The sequence below is a fragment of the Penicillium soppii genome (genome assembly GCF_028829465.1).
Source record: "Penicillium soppii strain IBT 18220 chromosome Unknown utg000010l, whole genome shotgun sequence".
Lineage (NCBI taxonomy): Eukaryota > Fungi > Ascomycota > Eurotiomycetes > Eurotiales > Aspergillaceae > Penicillium > Penicillium soppii.
This window is the reverse complement of record NW_026643240.1, coordinates 1,464,433-1,484,009: the sequence shown is the minus strand read 5'-3', so window position 1 is coordinate 1,484,009 and position 19,577 is coordinate 1,464,433. Positions and strand designations below refer to the sequence as shown.

The 19,577-nt window shown below is 47.4% G+C and overlaps 8 protein-coding genes across 8 annotated transcripts; 4 read left to right on the top strand and 4 right to left on the bottom strand.

Moving 5' to 3' along the window:
• Positions 1-95: 95 nt before the first annotated feature.
• N7529_011223 (uncharacterized protein) lies at positions 96-1,556 on the bottom strand (the record flags this gene model as incomplete). The annotated part of the gene is made up of 2 exons (XM_057246749.1): positions 96-725; positions 780-1,556. The coding sequence occupies 2 exons, from the start codon at positions 1,554-1,556 to the stop codon at positions 96-98; spliced, it is 1,407 nt and encodes a 468-aa protein (XP_057092098.1).
• A 656-nt stretch (positions 1,557-2,212) lies between these two features.
• N7529_011222 (uncharacterized protein) lies at positions 2,213-5,122 on the top strand (the record flags this gene model as incomplete). Its single annotated transcript, XM_057246748.1, has 9 exons — positions 2,213-2,285; positions 2,340-2,499; positions 2,567-2,684; positions 2,739-3,097; positions 3,169-3,679; positions 3,748-4,155; positions 4,211-4,639; positions 4,706-4,930; positions 4,979-5,122. 9 exons carry the CDS (start codon positions 2,213-2,215, stop codon positions 5,120-5,122), a joined length of 2,427 nt encoding a protein of 808 aa, XP_057092097.1.
• A 158-nt stretch (positions 5,123-5,280) lies between these two features.
• On the bottom strand, positions 5,281-6,639 carry N7529_011221 (uncharacterized protein; the record flags this gene model as incomplete). The annotated part of the gene is made up of 5 exons (XM_057246747.1): positions 5,281-5,707; positions 5,832-6,172; positions 6,251-6,318; positions 6,383-6,419; positions 6,478-6,639. 5 exons carry the CDS (start codon positions 6,637-6,639, stop codon positions 5,281-5,283), a joined length of 1,035 nt encoding a protein of 344 aa, XP_057092096.1.
• A 621-nt stretch (positions 6,640-7,260) lies between these two features.
• On the top strand, positions 7,261-8,070 carry N7529_011220 (alpha/beta hydrolase; the record flags this gene model as incomplete). The annotated part of the gene is made up of 2 exons (XM_057246746.1): positions 7,261-7,668; positions 7,747-8,070. 2 exons carry the CDS (start codon positions 7,261-7,263, stop codon positions 8,068-8,070), a joined length of 732 nt encoding a protein of 243 aa, XP_057092095.1.
• Positions 8,071-9,017: 947 nt separating this feature from the next.
• N7529_011219 (Major facilitator superfamily domain general substrate transporter) lies at positions 9,018-10,361 on the bottom strand (the record flags this gene model as incomplete). The annotated part of the gene is made up of 3 exons (XM_057246745.1): positions 9,018-9,617; positions 9,681-10,095; positions 10,156-10,361. 3 exons carry the CDS (start codon positions 10,359-10,361, stop codon positions 9,018-9,020), a joined length of 1,221 nt encoding a protein of 406 aa, XP_057092094.1.
• A 1,983-nt stretch (positions 10,362-12,344) lies between these two features.
• On the top strand, positions 12,345-14,009 carry N7529_011218 (uncharacterized protein; the record flags this gene model as incomplete). The annotated part of the gene is made up of 4 exons (XM_057246744.1): positions 12,345-12,557; positions 12,614-13,108; positions 13,161-13,837; positions 13,886-14,009. 4 exons carry the CDS (start codon positions 12,345-12,347, stop codon positions 14,007-14,009), a joined length of 1,509 nt encoding a protein of 502 aa, XP_057092093.1.
• Positions 14,010-14,977: 968 nt separating this feature from the next.
• On the bottom strand, positions 14,978-16,736 carry N7529_011217 (cytochrome P450; the record flags this gene model as incomplete). The annotated part of the gene is made up of 3 exons (XM_057246743.1): positions 14,978-15,589; positions 15,654-16,484; positions 16,533-16,736. 3 exons carry the CDS (start codon positions 16,734-16,736, stop codon positions 14,978-14,980), a joined length of 1,647 nt encoding a protein of 548 aa, XP_057092092.1.
• Positions 16,737-17,178: 442 nt separating this feature from the next.
• On the top strand, positions 17,179-18,617 carry N7529_011216 (SDR family oxidoreductase; the record flags this gene model as incomplete). Its single annotated transcript, XM_057246742.1, has 3 exons — positions 17,179-17,185; positions 17,655-18,267; positions 18,329-18,617. 3 exons carry the CDS (start codon positions 17,179-17,181, stop codon positions 18,615-18,617), a joined length of 909 nt encoding a protein of 302 aa, XP_057092091.1.
• Positions 18,618-19,577: the final 960 nt, after the last annotated feature.

Below are 19,577 nucleotides of genomic sequence, written 5' to 3'. Positions count from 1 at the left end.
GAGTGTTGAACCATTCAGCTCCGCATGTGAAAGAACTAATAACTATAGACACAATAGACTACACCCATTTAGACCGACCATTCATGTGCCCTTCTTCACTCAGGTCGACGATGCATACCGTATGCTAGCACAAAGTGACTAAACCGGGTCGACTTCAATTCTCGTTTCAGCTCCGCCAACTTATCCGCCAGAGAAGTGTCTCCCAGGGCAAACGGATCATCCTCATCCTCGGCTTCAACGACGCTCTGGTCAAGGCTCGACAGAGAATCGGCAATCGCAGTGGCATGTTCAGAGATGGCCCCATTTTCTGGGGATTTCAGTCCTAACAATGTCACCTCTATCACGGCCTTGGCTAGTGCATTCGTTCCGAATGAAGTCTCGATCAAAGAAATTTTGATGCTCATCTTCATGACGTAATTACCATACATTTGGGACATCCGGTCCTTCTCCGTGATGCACTTGTCTTGAACCTCACGGAATTGGGATATAGTCTTGTTGAGCTGCCCAGATTTCCCCCTTAGCTCAGAGCCAATGGAGTCCAGAGTACCTTTGGCGCCTTTGGCACTCTCTAGCTCGCGAGTCTTTTGTGCGACTTTCCTCCTGATGGCTTCTTGCTCTTCGTACAGCCGATCTCTTTCCCTTACTCCTTGCTGAAGCCGGTTTTCCCAGCTGCCTCGCTGGGCTCTCAAAGCGTCAACGAAATCGGAAAATAGTCGCCCATGTCCCTATTATCATCATATTAACATTGAGGTGAGTGATATTCGACTGTGGTTACTCACGTCACGCGCCATACTTTGTACTTTGTACATCATATGTCGCGATGCTCGCTCAGAATCACGGAGTTTCATCTTCAAATTCTCGATTTCCTTACCCAGAGCCGCTTTTTGTGTCTCTAACTTCTGCATTTCGGCTTTAGTGAATCGCATTGCTGCCTCGATGCCGGCCTGGAGAGTGGAGCTATGGGAAACAGCCTCGGTAGCCTGTCCTGTCAGCATCATTGTATACTTCGAGCTCATTAGATGGTAGGGGGATACCTTTTCCAAAGTCGTCATCGAGTCCTTCACGAGTTTCTTGAGTTCTTTGGAAAGTAACTCGAACCTCTGGTGAACTTTAAGGATGTACGGGTCGAACCCGCATCGTGCGGCCCTCCCTGTAGCAGAAGAACGATGTGAAATCTCCCTTGCCAGATAAGCGAGGGTCCGAAAAATCCACCAGAATTGCTGGACGTAAGCATCGTACTCCCACATAATATCTTCCTGTGTCATCACCAGTTGGGTACCTGTGTGGAGGAACCGTTGGACTTGGTCGATTAATTCGTTCAAATCCGCGATGGAATGAAACTGTGGGACTGGGTCGAATCTGAGGGCGTAGCCTCGGGACAGGACGGGAGAAACGATAGCATTGGGTGGAGAGAGATGAGGCCGAGAAGACGGACGGGAGGACGGAATGGGCCGAAACGATAAAGTTGAAAACGAACTGAAGCTATTTAGAGGAAGTCCAAGTCGAGGATGAACTGTTCGGGCTAGACGCGCCGACCAGGGGAGATAACGAATCATGATCTTTTCTTCAAGTTCTTCCTACCCGAGAGAAAAAAAAGACTATACAGCATTTAAAACATTTATACCCCATTGACTGATGGATTTAGTACGCGCCATTTTCCCTGCCATTTTCTCTTTCTGTTCCCTACTGTCGGGTAAAAGATCCATCACATTTATGCAGCCAAGAGGGCCCCGATCTCCACTTTCTCCACCGTTTGCGGCCATGACGACGAGAGATCTGCTTCCCGTCTCCACAGATAGAGGCGACCTCGTTCAGCTGTACTTGGCAGCTGCACAAAAGATGCAACTGGGCAAAGATTTCCCAATGTGCCCGCAGTTTCAGCTGAGCCACTACATAGAGCAAATGTATGTATTGAAGTTAATTTAGCGCCAAGATCACATCTGTCAGTGGATCTTGCATTACTGTTTGTCAAGATCTCTTGGCGAGAAGAATTATTGCCCTCGAGTGGGCCCACTTGAGAGAGGATAAGAGGGGAAGGTGGAGGTCAAGGAGGAAGGGAATCATTATAGGGGGCAAGTATAGCGACCCCCCTGGCTGTAAAAAGCAACCCCGGTAATATAAACGTCTATGCTCTGTGTTCTCTTTCCCTTCCTCTCTGAGAGCCCCTCTTTTTCTCTCTTCGCTTTAACATTTGAACACGGTTCACAACACCATGTCCGACTCAGGCGAGCTCAAGATTGCCAAGGCAGCCGTACGCTCGGTGAAATTGCAGGAGTACATTACCAGTATGTCCATTAAGCCACAATAGATACCACGTTTGAACCTTTCTAACCCAATAGATGCAAATGTCATGCAATGGACCGACAACGACTGGCTGTCTCTGCTATGTGCTGCTCCCGTCTGTCTGGAAATGCTGGGATCTTGTTCGTTGGCTGCTTCGACCGAAGTGGCTAGACGGACCAAGATCACTTTGAAACAGGGCTCTCGATCAAAGAAGCAGTATGTTTGACAAGAGAAGCATCAAAATAAAGAGATCCAATGCTACGTACTAAATGAACTCTTCTAGATACGAATATTTGAACACCAACCTGACCGAAGTCACCCATATAGGGCAAAAGGCCTTTCAGACAGCCTCGAAAAACATGTATCTGATCCAGACATCATCTGGTAATGCAAAGAAACATGTAAATGATTGGATAATACCTCAGTAACTATGACTTGCATTAACAACTCTCCAGATCGTCCGAATCTTCCGCTTCCTCAGCACAACTCCCTTCAACGCTCCCTTCACCCGCAGCGAGATGGACGCCGTCAGTAAGATAGCCGACACGTGCGAAACTGCAGCACGGGAGATGGAAGATGAGTTCACCATCTGGCAGCAGTACATCATGGACCTGTATGAAGCCGTCGTTGAACAGCAGGGACACACCGAAACGCAGTTCGCGACGGCTAGCAATGAGGCTGCAGCAAAGAAGGTCCTCCAAGAGTCACATGAACAGACCCTAGCCGAGCACAAAACCAAGGTGGCGACGATTGAGGGCAGAGTGACCGAGCTGTATGACAGCTATAAAGATATTCAGTCCAAGTTTCCCACGGGGTACGTTCTAATTTTCTTTTGTTTTGCCCTCAAACTATTTGACGTGAAGTGGCTAACCATGATCAATATAGCGACGACCTACTCAAAGCGCAACTGACTCTCATGGGTGCAGAAATGCTTGGAACTTTGGTCAAATCGCTTGGCAACGCCGTCGCGGCCAAAATTAATCCCATGGGAGGGGCACAGAACATGATGAGTTCGTTCACTGGTGGCAATAACAAGCCTGATGATGGCGATAAAACCACCAGTTCTTCCAGCAATAAGACCAAGACAGACAGCTCGGACGCGAAGGAGAAGAGTGCCGAGGCTGATCTAGCCTTGATCTATTGCAGCATGGTGACCAAGCCGGTCGAGGCGATGGTCGATATCCTGTCCGGGCCGGACGGTGTCGTCTGGGGGTTAGTGAGTGCGCAGTCAAAGGCCGGGAAGAAGGATGATGACAGCAAAACGAAAGGCAAGTGGAATGTGGAGATGATCAAGACGATGCTCCAAAGGACCAAGAGCACGATTCGGTCGTCCAAGACGGACAGAAATACAGCCAACGCAAAGACCCTGCTCAGTGCCATTAACAACACCCTCAAGGTGAGATTCCACTCCAGACCTCTTGGGTGTGCAGATGTGCAAGTGTGCAATACTGATGGCCACCACAGATCTGCAAAGAACTCGAAGCAGAGGGCAAAAAAGCCGCCAATCTCAGCCAGAGTTGGGAAAAACCCAAGAAAGACTCGACCCAGGTCAAAGAATGGAAAAAGTCAGCCAAAAAAGCAGTGGCTTCGGTCAGGAAGCTCAACTCGAAGAAAGAGGTCATGACAGGAAATCCGATGACGGCAATCATGAACCCGAAAGAGAATGCCGAAAAGGAAAGCATCCAGGCTCGGTCGGATCTAACCAAGCAGATGGTCGACTCGCACGTGGCCAAAATGAATAGCGCCCTGGATGTGTATACCAAGACCCAGGACACGGCCAGACAGATGCAGGATACCTCTATCCAGATGCAAAACAATCTGGCCAATTTGCGGAAAGAAATCGCCGAGTTGGATATTACGAAGGCGACCTTGGTATTTTTCTATATCTCTCTCTCTCTGACGAATGTCTCGATACTGACCATCCCAGGAAACGATCCGTCGAGTGCTGAGTGACTGCGTTACCTTCCTAGTTGACATGAAAGCCAACATTGCCAAACTAGTCGCCTTCTTCCAGAAGGTCAAGGTGATCATCGCCACCGCTAACACTTCGCACATCCAGATGCTGCTCAACAACAGCAAGCTTACTGTCGGCTCTCTCGAGCAAGGGGGGTTACTTGACCACGTCACCAAACGAATTATCTTCGAATACTCCTTGGACAGTATCTGCTCGTTTGATTTCTTTCAGGACATCGCTGGAATCTACCTCCAGATCGACGAGAAATACATTCTCCCTGGATTCACCCTCGTCAGCCGTCTCGGTCAGTCTACTGATGACTCAGATGTCGAGCAGAAGAAGGCCAACCTGGCTAGATACGCCAGCGACGCCCAGAAGGGAATCATCGCAATCATCGAAGCGGTCAGTGACGGCTTTTCTACCAAGCGTAGTCAGTACATATGTATCAGAAGCTGACACCCTATACAGAAAGTGAAAAAGATCGTCGCCGACATCCAGCCACGGATCAACCTGATCGGACAAACGCTGAAAGAAGCCGGACTGCCTCAACTCCCCACCGAAGAAGTCCAGGCGATGCAAGAAGGTAGCAGGGAAGGATCCCAGAATGTCCAAGCTAGAATCGACAACAACAATCTAGGATTGAAGATTCTGCAGCAGCCCCCCGAGGTGCGAGACAAGGCGGGTACTCTTGTAGTAAGTTAGATCGTGCCTTACACATGCAGCAATTGCTAACTCCACCAGGCCCATGCATCCAATCTCGAGGCGCAGTTGCAGGATGCGAAAGTTCGAACTAAGAAGGCAGCGGACGTTGCAACGAGTAATACCGTGGATAATAGCGACAGCGACAAGGATGATGAAGAGGATCCATTTGCACTGGATGACTGAGCAGTTTGTCATTTAGGAGGCTGGACAGGATAGAAGCGTTATGCTCAAGTTGTTAGCTTACAATGATCCGATGTTCTACTAGTAGATATTACTTAGAGCCTTGGAATTCTCAACATCGATTTCAAGATCCATATATCCTACGGGCCCAGCTTCAAGTGCTAAGTTGAATCGCTATCAGCATCGGCGTTCATCACAATCCAACCCTTGCCTTTCATATGCGAGTTCCCCCGGTTGTTAGGACTCATTTCTACCAGACCATAACTCTCATTGCTACGACGAGGCGCATCGCCGGCTGTGACCGTCCTGTTCTCCGTACTGGTAGACCCCGCCATATCAGCATCACGTCGTGAAAGGACTCCAGTTCCAGACCGTGTCCGGTTAGATCTTGAGAGCGAGCGGGTGGTAGAGACCAAGCCTTTTGCGAAGAATTTGACCAGAGGAGCCATAGTAGGTAGACAGGCGGAAATGACACCTGCAGAGGTCTCGACCACGCACCAGGTTTGCGCGTCAGCCAGGGTCCAAGCAATGTCGTTTATGTCGAAGATGAAAATGAGGCTGAAGCGATAGATACTCGCAAATACGACACTATTCACTCACGTCAGCATGTTCTCAAATAATTGTTTCTTTATTGCACTTTGCTGAGGAATTGTATAAAAGCATGGATGATGGCACGCACAAGCTTCCAGTCAAAAATACGCATATAACTGACAAGCGATGCCACAAACTTGCCTGCAGGCCCCAAATGAGTTTTGCAGGCAAAGCCAGGATAAATATGTCCACCACAAAATTTGGTACTCCGTTCCCGATAAGTGCCCCCTTGAGACTAATGCAGTGACCAGGAAGCGTGAGATCAAACGCCTTGGATACGGGCGAGCACTGAAAGATAGCTAGGAGGCTGATGGATATGACCCAAGCTAGGGTGATCCCGCCGAGAATGAAGCCGCCCATTTTGACGAAGCGGACAGGGAAGATGCGATAGTACATTAGTAGCACGGCGACTTTTATGATGCCGGCTGTTGTAATATAGAGAGGCTCGAAGGCGTAGACCAACTATTTAGAAGTGCGTAATTAGCCATTACGATTAATTACACTTTGAAGTTGATCAGATCGTGCGTCTACCCATCATACCTTGAAAAATGTAACTCGTTCATCAAGAGGAAGGGTATTTGTGTGCCGACCCATGCCATATTGAATAGCTTGCAATTTTGTCAGTTCACCTCGCGCTAGCCAGTCAAAAATGGATGTTCAATAGAGACATACAGGCGAGGTTGATTCCCGCAATAACTAACACAAAGAGCTAGAACGATCTTAGACAGGACACGCTGGATACTAAAAGAGGAACAAGAGCTGCACACCAATCCCACAATCAGGGTCCAGTCATCCGCCCCCAAATGGATTCGCTTCATGCGCCGTGCGACCAGCCTGAGCACCAAAAACACGATGGCCAACACGGCCAGCACGATGGTCGTGATGCGCTGTTTGGGCCGAGTACTCTCTTGAGCATCGTTGGAAGCCATTGTTATTGTATGACTCGCTTGCAGTGAAGGAACAACTAGCAATTGGGCAGAAGAAGGGGCAGCCGATTCAAAACAAGAGAAATTGTGGTTCCTCCATGGTGCCGAATCCAACGCTGCGAGTCTACTCGCCAATATTTATTCCTATTGGCCAATTGGCGCCATCGACGACGCTACAGCCAACCGAGGACCCATATTAAACCACAAGTCTACGCTGGGGCCGAATCCACAGCTCACCAAATCTATTCTTGTTGGTCAATGGGCGCCACCGACGACGCTACAGCCAACCGAGGACCCATATTAAACCACAAGTCTACGCTGGGGCCGAATCCACAGCTCACCAAATCTATTCTTATTGGTCAATGGGCGCCATCGACGACGCTACAGCTAACGGAAGACCCACATCACGCTACGAAATCTATATCAAGGAGGAATCTTTTGATATTAGTTATGCCGGAATAGGATTAAACCCCTTTTGTTGTGTTTCTAGAGACAATGGCTATTGGTATGATCCCACGAGAGGCACGCTAATATGCCAATTTTTCCGCCCCTGAGCTCTCATCATCTCTTTTCGTCTCTTGAACTCATATCGATATTTATCTAGTCATCTGGACTTGTTACAACATGACTAACCCAACATTTGTCTTTTCTCTCGGTGCCTGGGTAATCCCAGCCGTCTTCGATGCTACCCGTCTCCAACTGAATGCCCTCGGGTTTCTCTCCGAGTGCCCCGCACATCCTTCCATTGGCGCTGAACCGCCTTCCAAGACTCTATCTGACGATACTGCCTCCCTGCGTGAGGTGTTGACGAAACTTGCGGATGAGGGTCGCGACTTGGTTGTCGTTGCACACTCTTACGGTGGTGTGGTTGCTTCCTCATCTGTTGAGGGACTGAGCAAAGCTTCCCGTACAGCCGAGGGCAAGGTTGGTGGCGTTGTAAAGGTTGTATACCTAGCAGCATTTGCACTGGATAAAGGCCAAAGCTTGTTGGGTATGCTAGGAGGAAACTATCTGCCCTGGATGAAGGTCGAGGTAAGTTTAGCCTAAGACTTATACGCAGATAGAATACAAAATATGCATCAATCAAAGACGAAGCTGACAAGTGAATAGGGTGACTACGTCCTTGCAGATGGTGCCGGAGATATTGGCTGGCAGGATATCTCCCTCGATAAGCAAGAGAAGTGGAACTCATTAGCACTACACACCTCGCGTGCTGTATTCTCTGGCGAGTCTACATATGAGCCCTGGAGCGAGATTCCTTGCGCCTATATCGTGTGTGAGCAGGATCGTGCCCTGCCACCCCCATTCCAAGAACTCTTTGCTTCCAAGATGGGTGGGCCGGAAAACACATATCGGCTGCCCAGCTCGCATTCGCCGTTTTTGAGTATGCCAGATCGTCTGGCAGAGGTTTTGCAGCAGACCGTGAAGGCGTGAACTATTTCTCAATTTTTGATTTCAATCTCCTCACCAAATGTTGAAACACAATTGCATGTTTCTCGAAGCCAATCATTTTCCAAATCACTAATGCTAGAAACCAAAAGGAACACTGATCTGAGCGGAGGTCGTTGTTGATATGTCTTTGAATATATTATAAAAATTAGGCGTACTTTCCTAAATATTATATCTATCTAAACATACTGCTCAAAAATCACTAGGAAAGGGGCTATAAGCGCGTGCTAAAGTTATATAGATAGCGTCTACGGGAAAATGGATGGGTTTATATAACTATGTCTATAAGGCCATACACGAAGGTGTATAGCGGTTAGGGGTCGGGCTAAACGATTTCTAAGATTCCCTAAAGATGCTTAACTTAAGTCTGGCAAAATAATTCAAATTATTTCAATCACTATAACAAACACCTTGATAAAACAGAGTGGAGAAGAGGTGTGAGAAGAGATATAGAAAGAAGTGGAAAAAAGGTAAAAAAAGAGCATGTATATTTCGGCCACAATTCTAGAAATAATTCAATTTGACCCTGGCCGTGATGCACCTTCGCAATACGAAATCAATCACTCTGAATGGGAACAAAGAAAATGGATATTTTCAACGTCATTCAGTCAATTTTGTTCGCCCTCGACGAAAAAGGCATACTGGCATGCATTAATGGGACCTAACTCAGCAGTGCCTGCCATCTTAGCTCTTATATCTACTACTAAGTAGTAGAAATTTAGAGGTGCTGAAGGCTTTGATGACAATCCGGCATATTAGGAAGCTATGCTGTCAAAAGCAAAATCAACCAAAGAGGGAAACTCATAGGTCTTCACAACCCAAACTATCTTATACCGAACCCGATTTGCTATTTCCTAGCTCACTGCTATGGGTCCCCGTATACCTGCCACTATACCATCCAGTCACATCAGATGAATACCAAAGGAAAAGTATCATGACTGTTTCTGCTTAATCGAGCGCCATTCAACCAAAAGACTTCCGACAATTGTCATGCAAGCCAAGGCAATAGCGAGGTACCACGTATGAGTCAAGCTTCGATCAATAACACTCAAAACCTCACCCCACTGTTCCATAGGAACGATATCCTTGATATCATTAAGTCCGTGCTCTTCAATATATGCAGATGTGAGACCTGGTACAATTTCTCCCAAACCTGACGACAACTGGTTGCTAAATATGACCTGGGCAATCGCGATGAACACTGCTGGGCCCATGCTCTGTCCGAACAGAATGACTCCGATTCCCAGGTTGACATCTCCAGTACTGAGCGTCGACTGGACAGCTACTTGTGGGGCCTGGAAGCCGATGCCTCCGCCGAATCCTACTAACCCGGAATAGAGGATGATCTTGGCTAGGGATGTGTGCATATCATATGTTGTCATTAAGCCCGCGGCCACTGGCATAATCATGGAGCCGAGGATCATAAATGGGGCATAGTAGCCGAACGTAGTCGTGCCAATGCCTTGAAGAAAGAGCCCGAGCATCATTCCCACAAGAATTGGGATCATCAGGTAGCCACTCTCACTTGGGGACTGGCGGAAGATTGGATTGTCAGTGTATCTTGTCAATGTCATAAGTTGGGTACAAGATCTTACTTTAGATCGAACCACTTGATAGTATGTCGGTAGATACCACTCGAAGACATTTGTCATTGAATTCGTGCACGTCGTAAAGATGAAGCCTGCGATAACACTTCTGCTTTTGATGATGCGGAAAGGCAGAGCTGCTGAGTCTCCGCGTCGGTATTGATTGAATATAAAGGCGGCGAGTAGGACAGCAAATACAACAAACAATGCTATTACTTTCTTGTCTGACCAGGAATATTTTGTTCCTGCCCAAGATAGCGCGATGAACAGACATGTTAAAGACGGGATAAATAAGCAGTTGCTGACGAGGTCAAGCTCTCTGATTTTCTCTTTCAGAGTGAGGTCGTCTTCTTGACGTGTTCTTGGGTCCGAGAAGAGGAAGTAGATGGCCGCCAGCGCCAAAGCTCCAATAGGAAGGTTGATCCTATGTACGATAAAGTCAGCATTTTGAGATTCCAATCACTTCTGCAACTTGCAAGCATACCAAAAACACCATCGCCACCCCAAAGCCTGCGTCAATGCACCGCCCACTATGGGTGCCGATATAATCGCAAGCGATTCCACACACGCCAGCAAGCCAGTATACACCGGCCTCTTGTCGAGGGGCAAAATATTGATAACAACTGCAAAACAGCCAGACAGTCCACCCGAAAACCCTAGGCCTGTAACTGCCCTTCCAACAATGAACATGGGCGACGAAGCAGCTGTGGCACAGAGTAGAGAGCCAACGAGAAATATAGCATTGCTTATCAAAAAAACGATCTTGATTGAGAAGAGCTTGTACAACTTCGCGAAACCAAACTGAAATGCACATGTGCAAAGGCGGAATGCAGATGCATACCATCCCACGTCGGCGACAGTGTGGAAATGGTTAGTTATGCTCGGCACGGCTGTAGCGACTATGTTGGCATCTAGGCCTCCCATTATCAGGACTACACATAGTACAATGATTGTGAGCCAGAATCTGGAGCCTGTGGGATAGTTGGGCTCTATGTCTGGAGTATGTTCGATGTTCAGAGGCTCAATTATTTGTGCCGAGGCTGTTGTATGCGGCTGTTGCTGTACATCTGATAAGCCAGTCAACGCTTCCTGCTCAACATAGAGCACATCTACAGTTGTGGCTGACATTCTATCAGATCTCAAAGAAGAAAGAAGAAAGAAGAAAGAGGAAAGAGGAAAGAGGAAAGAGAGCAGTAGAAGAAGAGGTCGATATTGACATGATTAGGGCCGAATCGGAGCATGTGATTTGTTCAAATATGTGTAGGTCCGTGCGGTGATATGTGATAGCCCCACATGCCCGATCAGGAAATATCCCAATATGAGGCTCTCAGACATACAACTATGTATGTGCTCTGATAGGTAGACACAATAGCCTTATACTTACCAATAATTTTCAAAAATCAATGTCAGTCCGTCTTAGTCACGCACATCGGCTTGGTAAATCGAGGTGTTTACTAGAGAAGCTCCAACTTCCTCGCCTCGTTTTTTGGTTACTTTTTTCGAAAGCAAAAGTACTCATTTAGTCACATAAACAACTGGCGTGGCGCAACATGACACATAATTCAAAGGGGAAAGGGTGGAGGTTGGTTATATGCTCACTGCATTGGTACGTACCAAGAGAGGATAGGAATGCTTCTACATAATGAAGTGGTAATTTGATACACTCTGGGCGCATTTCCATCTTGCATACACCTTTAAGAATAGAAAACTCTCAATAAAAATCAACTGCAGTAGAAAGGCTGCTTGCCCTATCGTATTCATAGGGAAAAGAAATGTTATTGAGCAGAGTGAGCTAAACCCGAGGAAAACGGTCTACAGTGACAAATCGAGAGTAAATCTCCGAGCTTGTTCGGACATTAGAACGCCACACACTTCCAATAGGAAGAGCACACATATTGCCCAAGATACCTAACAGCACATTCAGGACTCCAAACCATTGGTCAAAGCCTACTCGCTTGTTCTCTACCCCCTTTCCCATACCAAAAGCCGGCCGTACGGAGCTTTGCTCAGACTTTTTGCGTCTGACCTTTTCTGGGCCCCTTGAAGTCGACGCGTGAGCCAAGTAGCCAAGGAGAAGTGGGGAGAGCTAAGGAAGCTACGTTCGAGTTCCAGCTCGGTCTACTTGGCCAAGATTAATTAAGCCTTGCCAAATTGTCCTGCCCGTCCCCCGAGAGCAAATGTTGACAACGACTGATGGTTTTCGCACAAAACGTCGGAGAACGAAGAAGAATGGACTTCATAGGCAAGCACTGCTGAAATAATCACTTCAATCCCCATTCAAGGACATTTAAATAGGCTACAGTGCCATCTGTTAATTATTTTATCTCCACAACCCCACACTCTCCACGCCCGGCTGAGATTATACCCGGAGCTTTGTTTTGTCCAATTACGGTCTGTAAATATGTTAGGAGTCTTTTTTTTTGACAGGATTCATATGCACTATCTTGCAATTCTTTGGGTCCATGCAGTACGGAGAGTCCACTTGTCCCCACCCCCAGATCCCCGGACTTATGGAGTATGGGGAATACACACGGGGAAGTATTGACTCTACTTGATACGTGGGCCGTACCAGGGGCCTTCACTATAAAAAGGCGCTGACCGAAGCTCTCTTCTTGTTTCACTCCCCGGTTCATTCTTCTATTCACGGTCAACTGGGATCTATACAAATCTAAGATGGAGAAGTCGGGCCAACATTTGCACGTTGAAGGTGCCCCTTCTAGTTCACAGGGTATGGAATCTGGACAATCAGACTTCTATCTGGAGGATCGTATCGCACATCTGTCTGAGGAACACCGCCAATATCTTCTCGCTCGACATGGAACCCTTGATTTGGATCCTCTCCCGGACATGAACGATGCAGATCCTTATAATTGGCCTCGATGGAGGGTGAGTAATACCCGAATGAGTCCAATGTACACCTGTTAATATTTTCTTCCATTTAGAAAAACCTGAACCTTACCCTCGTCGCCTTTCACGCCATGATGGCCACCTTCACGGCCGCCGCAATCCAATGCGCATTTGAGAACATTTCCGAAGATCTGGGCGTCAGCATGCAGCGAACTAGCTACCTGGTCTCTCTTTTCATCGCTATACTGGGTGGCGCACCTTTGTTCTGGCGTCCCCTCTGCAATAGATTTGGGCGCCGACCGATCTTCCTGATTTCCTTGATCTGCAGCTTGATTGGCAATATCGGCTGTGCGAAGAGTCCTTCGTATGCTACGATGGGTCTCTGTCGTGCTATCACATCGTTCTTTATTAGTCCAGCTGCGGCGATTGGTAGCGCTGTAGTTGCTGAGACCTTCTTCCGCAAGGATCGCGCTCGTTGCATGGGTGCTTGGACACTAATGGTGACGCTTGGTGTCCCTGCTGCTCCGTTCATTTTTGGATTCGTTGCACAGCGTGTCGGATACCGGTGGATTTACTATACCCTGGCAATTGTGAGTCAAATTGACTGGCTCCTCTGGGCGATGTCAGCTAATCGGTCTCCAGGTTAACGCAATTCAATTTATCATCTACCTCACCCTTGGTCCTGAGTCCCTCTACGTTCGCAGCGAGATCCCCCGTAACAATATTACAAATACTAAGCAAGGCCTGTTCAAGTTTGGTCGCATCGACCCTGCTCCCCTCAGATTATGGGACTTCATTCAGCCCTTGAGTTACGTGATGAAGCCATGCGTGATCATTCCCGCAGCTGCATACGCCATGATCTTCCTCTGGGGAAGTGTAATGCTCACGATCGAGATTCCACAAATCTACCCCGCCAAGTTCGGCCTGAACACTCAGCAAATTGGTCTACAATTCTTGGGTATCATTGTTGGATCCGTGATTGGTGAACAAATTGGTGGTTTCATCTCTGATCGTTGGATGCTGATGCGCCAGAAACGTGCTGGTGAGCCCCCGGCCCCGGAGTACCGACTTTGGCTTAGCTATATTGGTCATGCCTTAACCATCTGCGGTATTGTGGTTTTTGCTATCCAACTTCGCGATTCTGGGAGTACGTGGAACATCACTCCGGTGATTGGGTCTGCTATCGCTGCTGGTGGTAATCAGATTGTTACTACCGTTTATATCACTTATGCTGTTGATTGCTATCGCGAGGATGCCGCGAGTGTGGGTGTTTTCATCACTTTCGTCCGTCAAATGTGGGGATTCATTGGTCCTTTCTGGTATGTTGTCTTCCATCCTCGAATTTTCACAATAACTGACTTCCATAGGTTCCCACAAATGTTTGAAGTTGTCGGCTGGGCTGGCGGTGCTGGTATTGCCATTGCACTTATGGTTGGTGTTAGTGTTCTTCCGACAATTTTGGTACAGTGGCGAGGCGCTCGTTGGCGTTAATCGTCCTACAAACTTAAGTTAGCCAAATGTACCTTTTGTTGTGACTAAATCGGTAGTATGCTTTAAAATTGAATTTCGGGCCCTGGCATCCGCCACGGGCCTTTTACTGTACGCCATTTTTCAAGAAATTTGTATGGTTACCCATCATATGGTGCTAATGTAAATGACTTCTTTTACGGATTCCTACGTAAAGCATACGGTGTCGCTTAACACTTGCACGGCGAGGGAATTGAATAAAATGCTGCCATCGTCCGTTCTTTTCCCTCGGCTTGTTTCATCAATGTGGATTTAGTCTCTTTTCATACGTGTGATGAGAGCCGTGGTGTTTGCTATTACGTATATGATTCTTCCGTCCGTGCAGTTGCGCATGGACATGTAGATCTGATGGCATGTTTTCTTTCCAGTATTGGACAGTTGACCTAAAGATATTTCGGTCAAAGGTGATATCATAGAAGTGTAGAGCAAGCAAGAGGTGAACTATGACCAAAGGTATATCTGTATCTGTGGCTTTTGAGGTTGGTTCCATTGGAATTGGTAGATTGATGGTCAAAGTAAAGAGAAGTGCAAATAAGGACAAAGGAAATCAAAGGAGAACAAACGTTAAAAGTCAATGGTAGTAGGTTAAGAAATACAACGAGACAAAGAGATGAAAAGAAGAGATAGAGGAGGCGAAGGTGACTAGGGGGTCATCGATTAGAATCATGATGAGGAAAGAGAGAAGGTGGGCGACTCAGTATGCTCAGATATCCCGAGCTCATATATATGTATATATATATATATATATATATTGAGGATGCAGAAAAATGTATGAGCGAAGAGCGAATAGATTAAGGCAAAGAGAGGAGTGTAAAAAAGCGTATTGATCAAAACAGGAACTAACTATATCTAAGAGAAGATAGGTGGACAAACGACTAATAGATTAAAGAAATCAAATCAAATCATAATTCATACCCCAAGGCATATACAATCTACCACCCATCAATCCTCCTCATAGCAAGATTCATCCCTTCAACAGGCTTAATCGTAACAGCCCCCGAAACAGTAATCTTCTGATTAGGATCCTGCATCTCAAACCCAAACCTCCCCACAACCCCAGCAACCGCACACCTCAGCTCCGCCCTCGCAAAATCCTTCCCAATACAACTTCTCTGCCCATGCAAGAAAGTGATCTGTGCATAGTTCGTAGCCGCCCTGCCATTATTGTTCGGCACGCTGTTCCCGTGCTTATCGACGTCAATCCATCGCTCAGGGTAGAACTCCTCGCCTCGTTCCCAGAAAAGCGGACTCCGGTTAATCGCCCACGGACAGAGGACTATCCGGGTGCCGACGGGGATGTATTTTCCTGCTACGGTGGTGTTGCGCACTGCTTCTCGGACCGTGGTCGGCACTGTTGGGTAGAGGCGGAGGACTTCTTGGCAGACGCCGTTGAGGAGAGGGAGGGATTCTAGGTCGGTGTGGGTTATTGGGCTGTTGCCGGTGGGGATCTTGGAGCGGATTTCATCGCGTAAGCGTGTTTGGTAGGTTGGGTGTTGGTGCAGGAGGTAGCAGGCCCAGGTTAGGGCACTGGCGGTTGTTTCGTGCTGTTGGAGTTAGTATTCGTGATTTTATCTATATTCCCTTCTAATGGATGTAAGGTAGACTCACGCCAGCTGCGAGGAATGTCAACATTTGATCTACTAGTTCTGTATCCGTGAAGTCGCCGCCTAGCATCATCGTGCCGAGGATATCAGCTTCGAGGTCTTGAGCAGAGGCTTTCGACTCTGCAAGCTGGTCGCGCTTTTCTTGGACGATTTCATTGCAGGTCATGCGTAGATACTTAGTCTCTGTTTCGAGGATCTTATTCATTCGCCAGGGCACGCGCTTCGCCATCCACTGCGGGAGGGCGAAGTTCATGACCAGGAAAAACATCTTCTCTTTCGTTGGTTCGAGGATACTGGCGAAACTCTCGGCGACTTTGTTTTTCTTGTTCTGAAGGGAATTTAAGTCGCGGCCCATTGCGGCGGGACCGATGATGTCGAGTGTGAGTCGGCTTGCCCACTCTGCCATCTCGATCTTGCCAACGCCTTCTGAGGGACTGGTTCCTTCCATGGGGTTCGCTTTGGCTTCTTTCTCTAGCTCGTCGAGTAACATCCCCGTTTTGTGCCACATGAGCGAGTACATGGAACGGATGTTCTTGATGTTGAATGCGGGGGTCAATGCCTTGCGTTGTTTCTTGTGGTGTGCGCCTTCGGAGGTGATCATGCCGAACCCGATTATGCGGGCTAGGAAGTTGCGCATGCGCCATGGTTTCTCAAAGTCATACGTATTGGTGCTCATGACATCCAACAAGGCTTGGTGGTTTGTTGGTAGGAGGTAGCTTTGGTTTAGATTGTCACGCATATGGATGAGACCTTCGTTAGGGATGGTCTTCATCCATAGTAAAGGTGTTTTGCCTCGCGGGGTGTCGAATATGAGAGCTGCGTGGCTTGCAGAACCCTGATTTTGTTAGTTCCTCTCTATACTAGTGTGAATGGATAGATGTACTGGTACTCTGGGCAAATGCCGTAGTGGGTTCAGTAGCAGTGGCCATATGATGATGCTGTAAAAGCCTTGGATTGACAGTGTCACCAGAAATGTGTAGAAATATATTGATTGAAATGCTGTCCCTTCGAAAACCGTTCGTTGCAGTAAATAAGCTCCCACGAGGGAGACCGCACCCACAGCGGGTAGACTATCGCCAAATGCCATGCTGTGCTTGGGGTAGAATATTTACAAGATCAAAATTTCCAAGTGTGAAAGTGTGGAAGGGTGAAAATATCCCAGATCAGACTTAATGTAAAATTGAGATATAAGCCAAAGCCCAAAATCAGGCACTTGGGGGGCATATAACCTCATATTGGCGTTTCACACTTTGACCCACTGGGGATCGACATGGGTCTTCTCGTTGGGGGAACCAATGCGACCTCGGCTAGACTCGATTTTCAGACTTCCACTTTTCTCATCTTGGGTTATTTGGGTTTCATATTTGTGTTGTTTGTGTTTGGCAGTAGTAGGCATTGGGTCAACCAGGCACGAGCACTGTGCATATGCATGTAGATGTTATTCGACGCTTGTGACTGTGTTCAAAGTGGATCTGCCGATCGTAACTTATTGGGTTGACCAGATAGAATACATACAATACACTGCCAAGATGGATTGTTAGACTATAATATGCATATGATATCATAAGACGAACGTATGAAGCCGACGATGTGAGAACAGACTCTTTTTTCCCCGGAAAATAAATAGCACGAAGAAGAAAAAAAAAAAAAGAAAACGTGGGGAATTGCCATGTGAGACGAACAGCTTACTGTATTGAGTAATATTGAGTGTCGATCTCTGTGTATGAAGATCCATGCTCTGTTTCGTGAAACATTTCACGATGTGATGCCGAGGCTGGACATTTGGACAACTTAATACATTCACAACTTTATAAAACTTTACCTTTACCCTCCGACCTCATTTCGGTCACTATAACGTTAGAACACTATATAACACTACAACACCTCCATATTAACTCCATAACCACACATCATGTCTCTCCTCCAATATACCCAAACGGCTCTCACCCACCTCCCCCTCAACTTCAAACCCTCCTCACAAACCCAACCGCCCAAAAATCCCTAGGTGGCCTCGCAACACTCCTTCTCCTCCGCGCAACAAACCGCTTCTTCTCAAACCGCGCACTACAAAACTGGACCTCCAATGCGCCATGGAACAACGAATCCGAACTCATCCTCCTCACAGGAGGCACATCCGGTATCGGAAAACAGGTCATGCAGGACCTGTCCGCGTCAGGCGTTCGGGTCATCATTCTCGATATCAATGAACCCAACTTCACCCTGCCAGCCAATGTCTCCTTCTACAAGGCCGACATCACCAATTCCGAAAACATTGCCTCTGTCGCAAAGACGATTCGCGCTAATCACGGAGAGCCCACAGTTCTGGTGAATAATGCCGGTGTTGGGCATGACGGGACGATTATCGAAGAGCCCGAGGCAAAGATCCGCCAAACATTCGAAGTCAACACCCTCTCGCACTTTTTGATGGTCAAGGAATTTTTGCCCGCCATGGTGAAGGCGAACCACGGGCATGTCGTGACAATCGCTAGTATGGCCAGTTTTGTGGCGCTCGGCGAGATGGTCGATTATTGTTGTTCTAAGGCTTCGGCTCTGGCTTTCCACGAGGGTCTGCGGCAGGAGCTGCGGTACTGGTATAATGCGCCCAACGTGCGGACGAGGTATGTATTGTATCACCTTTTGGATATTTACTAAGGAAGTATGGCGGCTAATTGTGCATAGTGTGATTCACCCGATGTGGGTGCGCACACCCATGATCAAGATGTTGACCGACCACGAGTCGCATTTCAGACAGCCTATTATGACCCCGCAGGTGGTATCAGATGCTATCTGTAAGCAGATCCTCACTCAACGGAGTGGCCAGATTATTTTGCCTGCTAGTCAGTCTGTGGCGAGCATGGTCCGGGCCATGCCGACTTGGATGCAAGAGGGCGTGCGGGCGTTTGCTTCTGGGGCGCTGAGGAGGATGCGCAATGCGCAGGCTGCTGAGGAGGCTGCTGCTGCTAAATAGGTGGAGATATTGAATGAGTTATTGCTTGTACACGAATACCACGGTTTTATTCTTAATCTGATCTCACAAGTCGGAGTCGACTATGAGCTTGAAATATACAACCTGACTGAAGACCGTTCATGGATACGAACAACGAAGTCGAACCATGGGCTGGCGGTGCAATGTGTACAAGGGCTACTGCAATCGGACATGTATCCGACTCACGTTGAAGTATATGTGACCGGGGTCCTCCAATGAAAAAAATGTCCTTGAATTCGCAGAACTTCAACCTAGTGCGATATCTGGATATCTACCAATAGACCCTATCCTCATTTGGAAAAGCTGTAGTACCCACAAGCCGGGTGAGAACACATCACGCATATGGATTCTACACTGTATAACTTGGAACCATCACAATTGCCAGCAGATCCAATATGTACTTTTGGACCCCAATGTAGTGGGCGTTTGGGCAGCGCTTAACTCGAAAGCTGGTACAAAATCCAAGGTAGGGATAGGATCCGCCATTGGAATAGCCAACAGCTAGTTTGAGTATGTAGCTAATATAAGGGGATATTGAGTGGGGATAACCCTAACTGCTTTGACGCATGTCAGACGCCATATGAAAAGTGGAAAGCAACGTGACCATCTTTCGGTAAGAGGTGAAAAGTGAAACTTGCCTGTGAAAAAGTTTTGATAGTCGCTTTGGATATCTGATCGTATATGAATCCGGCTCGTTGCAATATCCTGGTTTGAGATGATGAGTATCAGTGCCTTTGAACCGTTCATGTCCTATTCGCATATATTGAGGAGAGAACGATGAAAACGATGAAACAAGCCTTGATCCTAAGTACTTGGATCGTGGTTTGAGTATCATAACAAGAGTAGAAATTGAGGGACGTCCCAAGGTGAGAGCAAGGCCACCCTTTGCGGGGATAGCTATACTCATAGTTCATTTATCATCCTAAAGAGGCTAATTGTATA